This window comes from Acanthochromis polyacanthus, chromosome 7 (assembly GCF_021347895.1).
Source record: "Acanthochromis polyacanthus isolate Apoly-LR-REF ecotype Palm Island chromosome 7, KAUST_Apoly_ChrSc, whole genome shotgun sequence".
Taxonomy (NCBI): domain Eukaryota; kingdom Metazoa; phylum Chordata; class Actinopteri; family Pomacentridae; genus Acanthochromis; species Acanthochromis polyacanthus.
In genome coordinates this window covers 980,584-994,091 of record NC_067119.1, presented here as the reverse complement: position 1 = coordinate 994,091, position 13,508 = coordinate 980,584, and the positions used below count along the sequence as shown (strand labels likewise).

At 44.1% G+C, this 13,508-nt stretch overlaps 1 protein-coding gene across 2 annotated transcripts in view; it reads right to left on the bottom strand.

Moving 5' to 3' along the window:
• grin1b (glutamate receptor, ionotropic, N-methyl D-aspartate 1b) overlaps positions 1-13,508 on the bottom strand; it is a 51,734-nt gene that overhangs the window by 12,263 nt on the left and 25,963 nt on the right. For both annotated transcript variants that reach the window (XM_051951325.1, XM_051951326.1), the window contains 10 exons: positions 11,567-11,702; positions 10,968-11,095; positions 10,188-10,352; positions 7,327-7,445; positions 6,473-6,585; positions 6,251-6,399; positions 4,773-4,930; positions 4,536-4,697; positions 4,031-4,140; positions 3,805-3,950 (listed from right to left, as the gene is read on the bottom strand). In XM_051951325.1, coding sequence (XP_051807285.1) covers positions 3,805-3,950; positions 4,031-4,140; positions 4,536-4,697; positions 4,773-4,930; positions 6,251-6,399; positions 6,473-6,585; positions 7,327-7,445; positions 10,188-10,352; positions 10,968-11,095; positions 11,567-11,702 — 1,386 coding nt within the window. The remainder of the gene's footprint in view (positions 1-3,804; positions 3,951-4,030; positions 4,141-4,535; positions 4,698-4,772; positions 4,931-6,250; positions 6,400-6,472; positions 6,586-7,326; positions 7,446-10,187; positions 10,353-10,967; positions 11,096-11,566; positions 11,703-13,508) is intronic.

Genomic DNA, 13,508 nt, shown 5'->3' with positions numbered 1-13,508 from the left:
TGACTAAAGTAATGAATTGTAGAGATGCTCACTGTGTACGTGTGTACTATGGGTACTGACTGTTACTGTGTTACTGTGTGTACTGACTGTGTACTGTGTGTACTGACTGTGTATGACTGTGTACTGTGTGTACTGACTGTGTACTGACTGTGTACTGTGTGTACTGACTGTGTACTGACTGTGTACTGTGTGTACTGTGTGTACTGACTGTGTACTGTGTGTACTGACTGTGTACTGACTGTGTACTGTGTGTACTGACTGTGTACTGTGTGTACTGACTGTGTACTGTGTGTACTGACTGGACGGTGTACTGACTGTGTACTGTGTGTACTGACTGTGTACGACTGTACTGTGTGTACTGACTGTGGTCCATCTGCTGACAGCAGCAGCTTAAATAACCTCCTGCTGTCCACAATCTGTTCCTGCTGTCCACAGAAATAGTTTGTTTCTCAGTCCAGAATGCCTGTTTATCTCTGTGGCTCATTCTCCATATATTATGGACATAATCTGTTCATTTTCTGTATATTATATGTATTCTGTATATACTCTGTATATATTGTATATATTCTGTATATAATCTGTATATTCGGTTTATACTGTAGATATCTTGTATATAATCTATATACATTCTGTATACTGTATATTGTAGACATGTTGTAAATATTCTGTATATTGTGTATATATTGTTTACAATGTGCATGCATTGTGTGTATATATTGTTTAATTGTGTATTTATTGTTGAGCTGTGGTGTGTGTGTACTTGTGTTGTAATTTCCAGTTTCAGATGAAGTGATGCTTCAGTAAAACATTATGTTTTACCGCCCAGAGCCACAGACACACAGCAGCAGGTAAACAACAACAGGAAGGACAGGGAGCCAATCAGAGCAGAGGAAACATCCTGAGGGGGAAGGGGGAGGGAGGGGTAACAAAGATGGCGGATGAGGCCTGAATGCAGTGGTGATGTCACACCAGATCATTATAGCACGGCCCTGCTATAATGACATCGGGGGGGGGGGGGGGGGGGGGGGGGGGGGGGGGCAGAAAACAGAGGGGGGAGGGCCGAACATGGCTGATGGTCACACGGTGTCTGACATAAAGCAACATCATCAGTTTGACCCGGGTATCATCAGGTGACTGTCAACAAACCCCCACGGCAACAACAGGCACGTGTTACCATGACGACCACAGCCAGCAGGTGAACTGCTCAGAGTTCAGGTAACCATCAACTCAGGTGACTATGATGTCATAAGTTCTCACACCCAGCTCACCTGGTGTCAACACTTGATGACATCAAGCTTGTTTAATTAAGTCTGCATCTGACTTCCTATTCCTGGTCTGAACTCCTGTTCCTGTCCGTCAGACTTCCTGCTCCTGTCCATTGCCTACACATCCTGTTAGTCTGAGAACAGCTGATTTAAACATGTTATTGATTAACCGTTCTGTTCACTGCTAATAACAGCAAATCTCTGCAATGAGAAGAGGAACGACATCATAGATCTGCTGTACTTCCTGGTTGTTCCACCAGGCGGAGCCTCTTGCCATCACTCAGACTTTCCTGTTGCTAGCACAAAGGATCATGGGAATGTTTATTCCTAATGATTACTTGTGTCGTTTAGTGATTCTGAGGATTCTGCTTGTCAGCGTTTGGTGTCGCCATGACGAAACTTCCTGTGGCGGTTAATGACTTCTGGCTGTGGTGGAGTCAGGATTTACTGGTGCAGGTCAGTTAAAGGGCTGTGTAACCGAGGTGAGGCTGCAAGGTGTTTGAGTTTAATCAGCGAGTGGAGGAACGTCTACTGCATTCTATTAGAAACCAGACTGTTAAATGAGTAGATTGTAATCTGTACTTTGATGTGTTGTTGGGGTTTAGCTAGCAGCTAGCGGCCATGATGCGGTTCATGACCTAAAACCCACCGACGTCGACTGACTCATTTTTACAGCAAATCTAAGCGTGCTGAAGGTGATCCAGTCTACTTCATTTATAGTTCTGCTCAGCTGTCAGGAGATCAGTGGACCAGAACACGTCCAGAACGCTGCACATGAGGGTTTGTTGACCAGAACATTCTAGAAGTTCACCAGACATCATTCAAACATGAATTATTTTAAATGTTTAATACCCAAAACACATTCAGTTCAAAGCGAAGAACTCAATCAGTTAAAGTCCAGCTGCAGACCCAGACTGGGATTGGTACTGGTCCCAGTTCTCCCAGCAGCGGAGGAAGCTTCCATCAGAATGACACAAAGAACACCGGGCTGAACTCTGATGTACTGCAGCAGCGACTTCAAAATGTATAAAAATACCCAAAAGATGTGGGAGCATAAGTAGAATGACTTGAGCTGTGATGCTGCCCCCTGCTGGCCTCAGCTGGAACTGAGATTAAACATGTTGACTATGTGGATAAGATCCACTGCTGAGTCTTCCAGGCGGACTAGATGAATGATCGAACAACAACGACGACACAGGAGGGTAGTCGAGGCTGACAAATCACACAGTTAGCTTCATCAGCTGAGTTAGCGTTAACTGGAGCGACTTTAAACTTATCAATAATCCAGCAAAGCCCAGACAAAGACGCTAACATTAGCCAGCGCAAACTCTAACAGCCTTCTATACAAGCTAATGGAGTTAGCTAATGACATGCTAGCTTTGTGCTAATAAGATAGTTAGGCAGACATGCTAATGGTCAGAGCTTCATCAGTTTCTTCTATGTTTGCTGTGTGTTCCCACCAGAACACATTCTGTGGATAAAATAATAAAACAGATCTAAAATGTTTTGTTGTTTCTTTGTTTGTTTGTTGATCCGTCTGGATTCTGGTTGTTTCAGCTCATCAACACTTGCTGCTGTGTTTCATGTGCTAATGCTGCTGTGCTACTCAGCCTCAGTTAGCCGTTAGCCTGCGGCTTCTGTTTGAAGTGCTAATCCAGCTGCTGAACATCTGGAGCAGCATTCTCTTCTGCATGAACTCATCCTCTGAGGCTTAAGGACCCAGTTTTCCTTCCTCAGATCGATATTCTTCTCTGATCTTTAATCTGAAGCTGCAGGAGTCAAACTTCACTTTGTAATACTGAGTTTTGGATCTAAAACAGAATCTAAACCTGATGACGTCTCATTTACTGATTAGAGTTTTAATTAAAGAGCAGCTGAATTATTAGCAGCTGATTTGTTTTTAAAGCAGGTTAGTGGAACACTGATGTAATCACTAATAATAATTAATAATAAAAAAGATTTAAAATCAGATTTAATATGAAACTAACGTCAACAAACCAGAGACCTCAACCAACCAACGGTCGGTTAGTGGAACCTTCATCAAAGGTCAAGACGTAGAAAACATCTGTCCATCCTTTACATCCTACTGTTCATGTTTAGTGGAGTATGTATTTATGGTGGGAGCTGGACTCTCTGGGATTAATAAAATATTTCTATTCTCTAGTTTTTCTAAGACGTGGCGTTTGCTGTCAAAAAGCTGCAGATGGTCGATGAACCTGAACTCTGCAGTCCTTTAATCTGAAGTTCAGCAGCGGTGACAACAAACCGACTCCAGACAGATCAACACCTCAGATAGCTGACGGGTTTAAATGATCTCATTTCTGTTCTTCGTCTCCTTCTTTCTCTTTTCAGGCAACAGAAATGTTTCAAAAGCTCCATCCTGATCCTCAGATCAGCTCTTTAACGAATACTTTAACCTTCCAGAGAGATCCTGAAAACAAACACTTCATCACACATTCAACACATCAGATGTTTGGTCCAGAACATGAACAGAACAAAGCAGAATCAGCAGGTGACCCCTGGACAGGAGAGTCCATACCTGCAGGTTCTTCCTCCACACGTTGACGGCGGCAAAGGCGAGCTGCATCTGTTTCCTGCGGGCATCTTTGTGCCGTTTGTAGGCGATCTCGATGAAGATGAGGAAGATCCCAGCGACGATTCCTCCGGCGACTAGCATGAACACACCTGAGTAGCAGGACAGGTGAGGACAGGTGAGGAGGGGCGGAGTCAGGCCGTCCGTCAGGTTCTAACGGTCTGGTTCCTACCTGCCATGTTCTCGAAGGTGAGGGTAGCCGGCGCGTTGCTCCTTGAGTCGCACTCCTGGTATCGAACCCACGTCTTGTCCAGGTCCTCCATGAAGCCATTCTCATGAGAGCTGTGGAGACACAACCAGACATGTGCACATGCTCAGTAAGACTTATTCAGATGAACGAGTCGAGCACAGAGCAGAACATCAGAGATCCTCCAGACCTCCTAAACACACTAGAACCAGGTCAGATCTACTTCCTGTTTAGGTTCAGCTCAGTTGGAACTCATTTCTGATTCATTTGGAAAAGTTCATTTCTGGATACATTTGTGGAATCGTCGGAAATGGTTCATTCTTAAGAAATACTAAATCATCATCCATCCATCCATCCATCCATCCATTATCTATACACCACTCAGTGAAGGACATTTTGGAGTCACTTTAAGCCATGCTGATGGTTTTTGATCATTCTGAGACTCTGGTTGGTTCTTCTTGTACCTGGAGGTCTCTGGCCGGGTTCCTACCTGAGAATAGCCAGAGAAACGTTCTGTTTCCATGGACTGTCTTTCCTCATTCCGATCCCGAAGCCGGAGCGAAAGAACAGTTCTCCCGTCGTCACCAGGTCGCACTTCTGCGATGCTTCGAACTCCAACACAGCACTGTCCCAGATGAAGGCGTGGAGTTTGCTGCAGGAGGTTCAGAAGGTTACTACCAGCAGGATTCTATCAGGGTTCAGACTCTGCAAAGGAGGAGGTTCCTACTTGTCTCGGACAGCCTGGATAGCCTCAGCGGCGCTCTCGTAGTTGTGTTTCTCCATGTGCCGGTACATGGTGCTCAGTTCCACCTGCCGTCTGAAGTAAATATCCACCGAGCTCTGCTTCACTGTGGCGTAGATGAACTTATCTGATGGGTTACGCAGCTACAAACGGCACAGAGCAGCAGGTTAGTACCGAACTGGACCAGGACCAGAGAGCAGGTCCAGGAACTTACCAACCAGGACGAACCCTGGACCAGAAGGCACTGAAAACCACATTCAATCAAAGAAGAACTCGTATTTTTAGCAGTAACAGTGGTATCTTTAGCAGTAACAGTGGTATCCTCAGCAGTAACAGTGGTATTTCTAGCAGTAACAGTGGTATTTGTAGCAGTAGCAGTGGTATTTGTAGCAGTAACAGTGGTATTTCTAGCAGTAACAGTGGTATTTGTAGCAGTAGCAGTGGTATTTGTACCAGTAACAGTGGTATTTGTACCAGTAACAGTGGTATTTGTACCAGTAACAGTGGTATTTGTACCAGTAACAGTGGTGTTTGTAGCAGTAGCAGTGGTGTTTGTAGCAGTAGCAGTGTTGTTTGTACCAGTAACAGTGGTATTTGTACCAGTAACAGTGGTATTTGTACCAGTAACAGTGGTATTTGTACCAGTAGCAGTGGTATTTGTACCAGTAACAGTGTTATTTGTACCAGTAGCAGTGGTATTTGTACCAGTAGCAGTGGTATTTGTACCAGTAGCAGTGGTATTTGTACCAGTAACAGTGGTATTTGTACCAGTAACAGTGTTATTTGTACCAGTAACAGTGTTATTTGTACCAGTAGCAGTGGTATTTGTACCAGTAACAGTGTTATTTGTACCAGTAGCAGTGGTGTTTGTAGCAGTGGCAGTGGTGTTTGTAGCAGTGGCAGTGGTATTTGTACCAGTAACAGTGGTATTTGTACCAGTAACAGTGGTATTTGTACCAGTAACAGTGGTATTTGTACCAGTAACAGTGGTATTTGTACCAGTAACAGTGGTGTTTGTACCAGTAACAGTGGTATTTGTACCAGTAACAGTGGTGTTTGTAGCAGTAGCAGTGGTGTTTGTACCAGTAGCAGTGGTGTTTGTAGCAGTAACAGTGGTGTTTGTAGCAGTAACAGTGGTATTTGTACCAGTAACACTGGTATTTGTACCAGTAACAGTGGTATTTGTACCAGTAACAGTGGTATTTGTACCAGTAACACTGGTATTTGTACCAGTAACAGTGGTATTTGTACCAGTAACAGTGGTATTTGTAGCAGTAGCGGTCCTGTTAGCCGCTAGCTTTACTTGCGTCCAGTAATTACTGGGTGTTTTGGTCATTCTGAGTTAATGCTGAAGTTGTTGGATTTTAAATTAGAAGCAGAAAAGCTGATTGGGTTGATAAGGAGGCCCCTATAAACACCTGTCCACACCTGTCCCATGCCCCCTCCAGGTGTGCTCCACTCACCCTGGGGTCATTGATGCCAGTGATGCGCTCCTCAGGCCGGTCCAGCACCAGGAAGGCTGCCAGGTTAGCAGTATAGGAAGCTACGATGATCATGGCGAATCCTGCCCACACCATCCCCAGAATCCTGGCCGAGAAGCTCCGTGGAGCTCCTGGAGACACAGCGGGCCGGTTAGACGACCGATTACCAATAACCAATAATCAATAGGTATCAGGTATCAGTACCCTCTCCGATGCCAGAGTTCAGCAGTACTCCCCATGAGAACCACATGGCGGAGGACAGGGTGAGGGCGTCTTCTTCTTCTTCTTCACTATTCACTTTAAACCTTCCAAACGGGCTGAACACACACACACAATTAATTTATATTTAATCATTTATCACACGAATAATCAAATGTACATAATAATAAGCATTAGAATATACAGAGTTGAAGCTAAGTTTAAAATAAGACCCTTCATTGATCTGTCACCGGGACGTTCAGGTGTTCCAGCAGCTGGATACAGGTGTGTGATTGTTTATGTGTCACTGCAGGGGTACTGTTTATGTTTACGTGTTGTTGTGTATTTGTTGTGTAGTTGTTAGAAGCGCTGTTGTTTTGTTGTGTTGCAGCTCATGTATTACTGTTCCTGTGTTATCAGTGTGTTACTGTTATTTTATTATGTGGTTGTTGTTGTTGTGTTATACAGTGGTTGTGTAGTTGTTTTTTGTTTTGTTGTTGTTGCTGCGTTGTAGTTGTGCCATTATTGTTGTTGTTTACCTGAACCGGTCTAGTAGGTAAAGCATCACTGTGTTGTTGTTGTTGTTGTTTACCTGAACCGGTCTAGTAGGTAAAGCATCACTGTGTTGTTGTTGTTGTTGTTTACCTGAACCGGTCTAGTAGGTAAAGCATCACTGTGTTGTTGTTGTTGTTGTTTACCTGAACCGGTCTAGTAGGTAAAGCATCACTGTGTTGTTGTTGTTGTTGTTTACCTGAACCGGTCTAGTAGGTAAAGCATCACTGTGTTGTTGTTGTTGTTGTTGTTTACCTGAACCGGTCTAGTAGGTAAAGCATCACTGTGTTGTTGTTGTTGTTGTTTACCTGAACCGGTCTAGTAGGTAAAGCATCACTGCCACCACATGGACCGACAGACCGACCAACAGCCACAGTGTGCTCTGGAACGGCTGCATGAACGAATCCAGAGTGCTGCGAGGGATTTCCTGAAACACAACGACCACTTCCTGTCAACACGCTCCACGGACATGCGTGTCACATGACCAACAACACGCCACAGATAACAGCATGAGAAGACAGTCCAACCTGAGGTCTGAAGCAGCTTTTATCTCGACACGAAACGAATCAAAGCGAGTGAAAAACAGACGAATGTGCGCAAATAGCAGAACTAAAATAAAAAACCAAGACGATAAAATATGACAGAAACAGAAGAAGTGAAGGGACGAGAACTCAGATGAATGTTTCTGTCTTTTTGATATAAAAGAAAACATGAATCGAGGTTTTCAGATGGATGACATCATCGATGACATCATCAATTTCCTGATGTTAAACCGTCAACGTTCTGCTGAGGATACATCAGATCGCTCTGATCGACCCTCAGCACCAGAGGAGCTTTCCAGAACTGGGTCAGACCTGAAATACCCTCCATTCCTACACATAGGAAGAGGTTTTAGTCTGATCCAGTGCACCTGGGTTTATGCCCTCACGTTAGGTCCATTTAAACAAACACTAAAACCTTCCGGTCTCATTTCACATTTCTAGACCTTGAAGCTAAAAATGAGACAAAGAACGAGCAGAAAATTAGATATAAATGAGACAAAAACAACAAAATGAGAAACAAACAAAACAAAATTCACTAAAATGCATAAATTAGAAACAAAATGACAACAAAAGGAAAAAAATGAACCAGAAGGAGACAAACATGACCAAAATTAGACATGAAACAGGACAAAATACAAGACAAAATGATAAAATGACAAACAAAATGACACATAACAGGAAACAATGAACCAAATAAAGACACAAACAAAACAAAATTTACTAAAATGCATAATTTAGAAACAAAATAAAAAGTTAACAAATGAACCAAAAGGAGACATGAGATGAAATAAAATAAGACACAAAAACACAAAATGAGACATGAAATGACAAAAATAAGAAATAAAAACAGACAAAAATGACCAAAATGAGAAACATAACGACAAAAGAAGTAAACAAAAACTACAAAGACGAACAAAATAAGACGTGAAATGACAAAAAAAATCATTTAAAAGAAGCAAAAACAGCCTCACGGTGCTATAGTAGCAGTTAGCCTCACCGTGCAATAGTAACAGTTAGCCTCACTGTGCTATATTAGCAGTTAGCCTCACTGTGCCATATTAGCAGTTAGCCTCACCCTGCCATATTAGCAGTTAGCCTCACTGTGCTATATTAGCAGTTAGCCTCACCACACTATAGTAGCAGTTAGCCTCACCACACTATAGTAGCAGTTAGCCTCACTGTGCTATAGTAGCAGTTAGCCTCACCACACTATAGTAGCAGTTAGCCTCACCACACTATAGTAGCAGTTAGCCTCACCACACTATAGTAGCAGTTAGCCTCACTGTGCTATATTAGCAGTTAGCCTCACCACACTATAGTAGCAGTTAGCCTCACCACACTATAGTAGCAGTTAGCCTCACTGTGCTATATTAGCAGTTAGCCTCACCACACTATAGTAGCAGTTAACCTCACTGTGCTATATTAGTAGTTAGCCTCACTGTGCCATATTAGCAGTTAGCCTCACTGCGCTGTATTAGCAGTTAGCCTCACGGCTTTATATTAGCAGTTAGCCTCACCACACTATAGTAGCAGTTAGCCTCACCGTGCTATATTAGCAGTTAGCCTCACCACACTATAGTAGCAGTTAGCCTCACCACACTATAGTAGCAGTTAGCCTCACTGTGCTATAGTAGCAGTTAGCCTCACTGTGCTATAGTAGCAGTTAGCCTCACCACACTATAGTAGCAGTTAGCCTCACCACACTATAGTAGCAGTTAGCCTCACCACACTATAGTAGCAGTTAGCCTCACTGTGCTATATTAGCAGTTAGCCTCACCACACTATAGTAGCAGTTAGCCTCACCACACTATAGTAGCAGTTAGCCTCACTGTGCTATATTAGCAGTTAGCCTCACCACACTATAGTAGCAGTTAGCCTCACCACACTATAGTAGCAGTCAGCCTCACTGTGCTATATAAGCAGTTAGCCTCACTGTGCCATATTAGCAGTTAGCCTCACTGTGCCATATTAGCAGTTAGCCTCACCCTGCCATATTAGCAGTTAGCCTCACTGTGCTATATTAGCAGTTAGCCTCACCACACTATAGTAGCAGTTAGCCTCACCACACTATAGTAGCAGTTAGCCTCGCTGTGCTATATTAGCAGTTAGCCTCACTGTGCTATATTAGCAGTTAGCCTCACCACACTATAGTAGCAGTTAACCTCACTGTGCTATATTAGTAGTTAGCCTCACTGTGCCATATTAGCAGTTAGCCTCACTGCGCTGTATTAGCAGTTAGCCTCACGGCTTTATATTAGCAGTTAGCCTCACCACACTATAGTAGCAGTTAGCCTCACCGTGCTATATTAGCAGTTAGCCTCACTGTGCCATATTAGCAGTTAGCCTCACCATGCTATATTAGCAGTTAGCCTCACTGCGCTGTATTAGCAGTTAGCCTCACTGCGCTATATTAGCTTTTAGCCACCAAATGGAGACACGAACAGAAGCCAGATCACACCAGACAGACTGAAATTCTTCAACAGCTTCCTGTAGACTTTAGATCTTCAGTGTTTCTAATGGGGTGTTTGTTAGGTTGGTGGTGGACCTTTAGAGGTGGACCTACTGGACCAGGACCAGCTGGACCAGTATCTGCTGGCCCAGGACCTGCTGTGTGTCTGTGGACCCACCTTCTTGACGAGGATGGTGAGCCCCTGATATTTAAACGGTTTGGAGAACTCGATGTACTGAGCGCGCTCATTGTTGATGGTGAGAGGAGCTACGATCATGTCGGCTAAACCTCCGAGCAGCTCCCCCATCATCCCGTTCCACTCCTTCTTATTGCTGTTGTTCACCTGAAAACACGACAGACACCTGTTAGAGACGCACAACAACAACACAAAGACACAAAACAACCACACAGAGACAGATATGGTTTATTTATTATAATATAATATAGAGTTTGTTTATTATAATATGTAGTTATTTATTATGATATAATATGTAGGTTGTTTATTTGACTGATCTGCTCATTAAATATTAACGGACTCTGACTGAACGTCTCTCATCCTCAGGAAGGTCAGAGTCGGGGATGGAGAGCTGGTTGCCATAGCAACAAGCCTCGGTGACGAGCCGCAATGAATCAGTAACCAGGTCAGACACGATGACATCATCAGAGAGAGACACAGGGACAGGCACGAGTATGACATCATCATTGTTATTTATGTTAGATGATCGTTATTTTTATTATTATTGTTATTAATATTATTATTATTGTTATTATTCAGGTACAGAGGATGATTACTGACTGATGTGTCACAGTCACCACATTAGAAGCATTAGAAAATTGGAAAGTTAGAACATTAGAACGCTGTCAGGGGACTGTGCTGCTGCTGGTTCTCACTCGAACAGCAGCTATTTATCTACAGGTCTGTCAGGAACATTCTACATGGTGGTTCTCAGGTTCTCACCCGTTCCTGTGTTCCAAACTTGCCGTCAGCCACCAGGTGAACCTCGTAGGTGAAGTTCATGCTCATGGCCAGCTTGATGAGCAGATCGATGCAGAAACCATAGCAACACTGAGGAACGATGGGTTGACCTGCAGCAGAACAACCTCAGGTGAGTCTGTAGGACAGGTGAGTCTATAGGACAGGTGAGTCTGTAGGACAGGCGAGTCTGTAGGACAGGCGAGTCTGTAGGACAGGTGAGTCTGTAGGACAGGCGAGTCTGTAGGACAGGTGAGTCTGTAGGACAGGTGAGTCTGTAGGACAGGCGAGTCTGTAGGACAGGCGAGTCTGTAGGACAGGTGAGTCTGTAGGACAGGTGAGTCTGTAGGACAGGTGAGTCTGTAGGACAGGCGAGTCTGTAGGACAGGCGAGTCTGTAGGACAGGTGAGTCTGTAGGACAGGCGAGTCTATAGGACAGGTGAGTCTATAGGACAGGTGAGTCTGTAGGACAAGTGAGTCTGTAGGACAGGTGAGTCTATAGGACAGGTGAGTCTGTAGGACAAGTGAGTCTGTAGGACAGGTGAGTCTGTAGGACAGGTGAGTCTGTAGGACAAGTGAGGTACCTGGTATGGTTCCGTTGGGTCCGGTACAGATGACCTTCTTGATGAGAACTCCGTTAACGGTGAACTCCTCCTTACACGTCCCGTCAGTCTTTGTGGGTTTTACATAAACAAAAGGTTCCTGATGGATCGTCACAATCTGAACACAAACAAACAACAACAAACAAACATTAAACACACCGACTCATCCTGCTGTACGTGGTTTAACAGTTTTAATAGTAACAGTACTTCATTTACAGTGAGGTGCTGCACAGCGGCGACTCGGGCTGCGTGCGACTGCATCGTGTTTTTATCGTGTTTTTATTTGTTCTTTTAGTGTTGTACTTGTCTCGTTCTGCATTGTACAGACATTAATGGAGAGGAACAACTGACACTGTGAGATCTCGTGCTCTGCTGTAAGCTACTGTGTGGTGAGCTCGTTAGCTAGCCCGACCAGCCAGTCTCGGGCTCGGGGCTAACTCTTAAGAACTCCTAGCTCTATGTGTTTGGAGCTATGGTGGCTCTGTGTGCTCTGCTTGTGCTGTCCCTGCTTATCGGAGAGCTCCTGTGTTTCAGTGAGTTTGGATCTCTCTCTACTAAGAATGCTACGCCAAGAACTTATACGAGAGAGGCTCTGCTCACTCTACGGCCTGAAGGAAAAACTCCGCCAGCGAACCTCCCAGCGGCTATCTCCTGCAGTTCTGCCAGGGAAAAGAGAAGGAGGAAAAGAGGCTGGAAAGGTGGTGTCAGACAACGTGTTCACCGGAGGGGCAATAAGCCTCCTCTGCCTTCTGTCATCCTAAGCAATATAAGGTCCCTTCGAAGCAAAATGGATGAATTACGTCTACTGTCCAGATTCAGCCATGAGTACCGGGAGGCTAACATCATGGTGCTTACTGAAACTTGGCTATGTGAGGATATACCCAGCTCTACCCTTGATCTTGAGGGTTTTTCATTACTTCATTCGGATTGGGAAGAAACGTCTTTGAAGTCCAGAGGAGGAGGTCTATGTTTCTATGTGAGTAAACACTGGTGCAGTCAACACACGATCAGAGATAAGCACTGTGACCCGGACCTTCAACTGCTTTGTCTCTCTCTGAGACCGTTTTATTTACCAAGGGAATTCAGGAACATTATTATTTGTGCTGCTGATGTACCACCCAGCGCAAATGCAGCGAGAGCAGCCAGCAGGCTAGCTGACTGTATTCACTCTCAAATGCAACGTACTCCTGGAGCTCCTACTTTTGTGCTCCGTGATCTTAACCACTGTAGACTTTCCACTGTACTGTTGAACAGCCGGCACATAGTGTACAGCTCGAATTAGGGTACCTGCTACCGACTACTGCAGGATTGATATTCCTGCACTCTTGTTTTATTGTGTTGCTCAACATGAATGGGTATCCCGCAAGCCAGTGTTCTTCTTAAATGCTGTACTTCCTGCTACTGTGTGGTATGTTGTCTTTTTTTAATGTTGATGTGACTGTAGCGCTTTGCCCAAGACAAATTTCCCTGTGGGACAATAAAGTCTATCTATTCTATATTCTATTCTATTCTATATACAAAGTACTATAGTATCTATAAAAATGTTCATCTCATAAGTTTTCTCCTTTTAACACTTTTCAACACTGAATTATTTAGATTTTTTTCCATTAGAACGTGAAAACCTGCTGCTGGGGAACATCATGATGCTGCCTCCACCGTGCTTCACGGTGGGATGGTGTGTTTTAATGATGTTCAGTGTTTGGTGTCCATCAAACATACCATCTAGTCTGATGGACATAAAGCTCCATCCTGGTCTCCTCAGACCAAAGAACCTTCTTCCAGGTGTCTTCAGAGTCTCCACATGTCTTCTGGTGAACTCTAGTCCAGATTTAATTGGAGCTTTTTCCATCAGAGTCTTTCTCTTTGTCTCCATGAAGCTTTGACTGGTGAAGAACAGACAACAGTTGTTGGATGAACAGTCTGA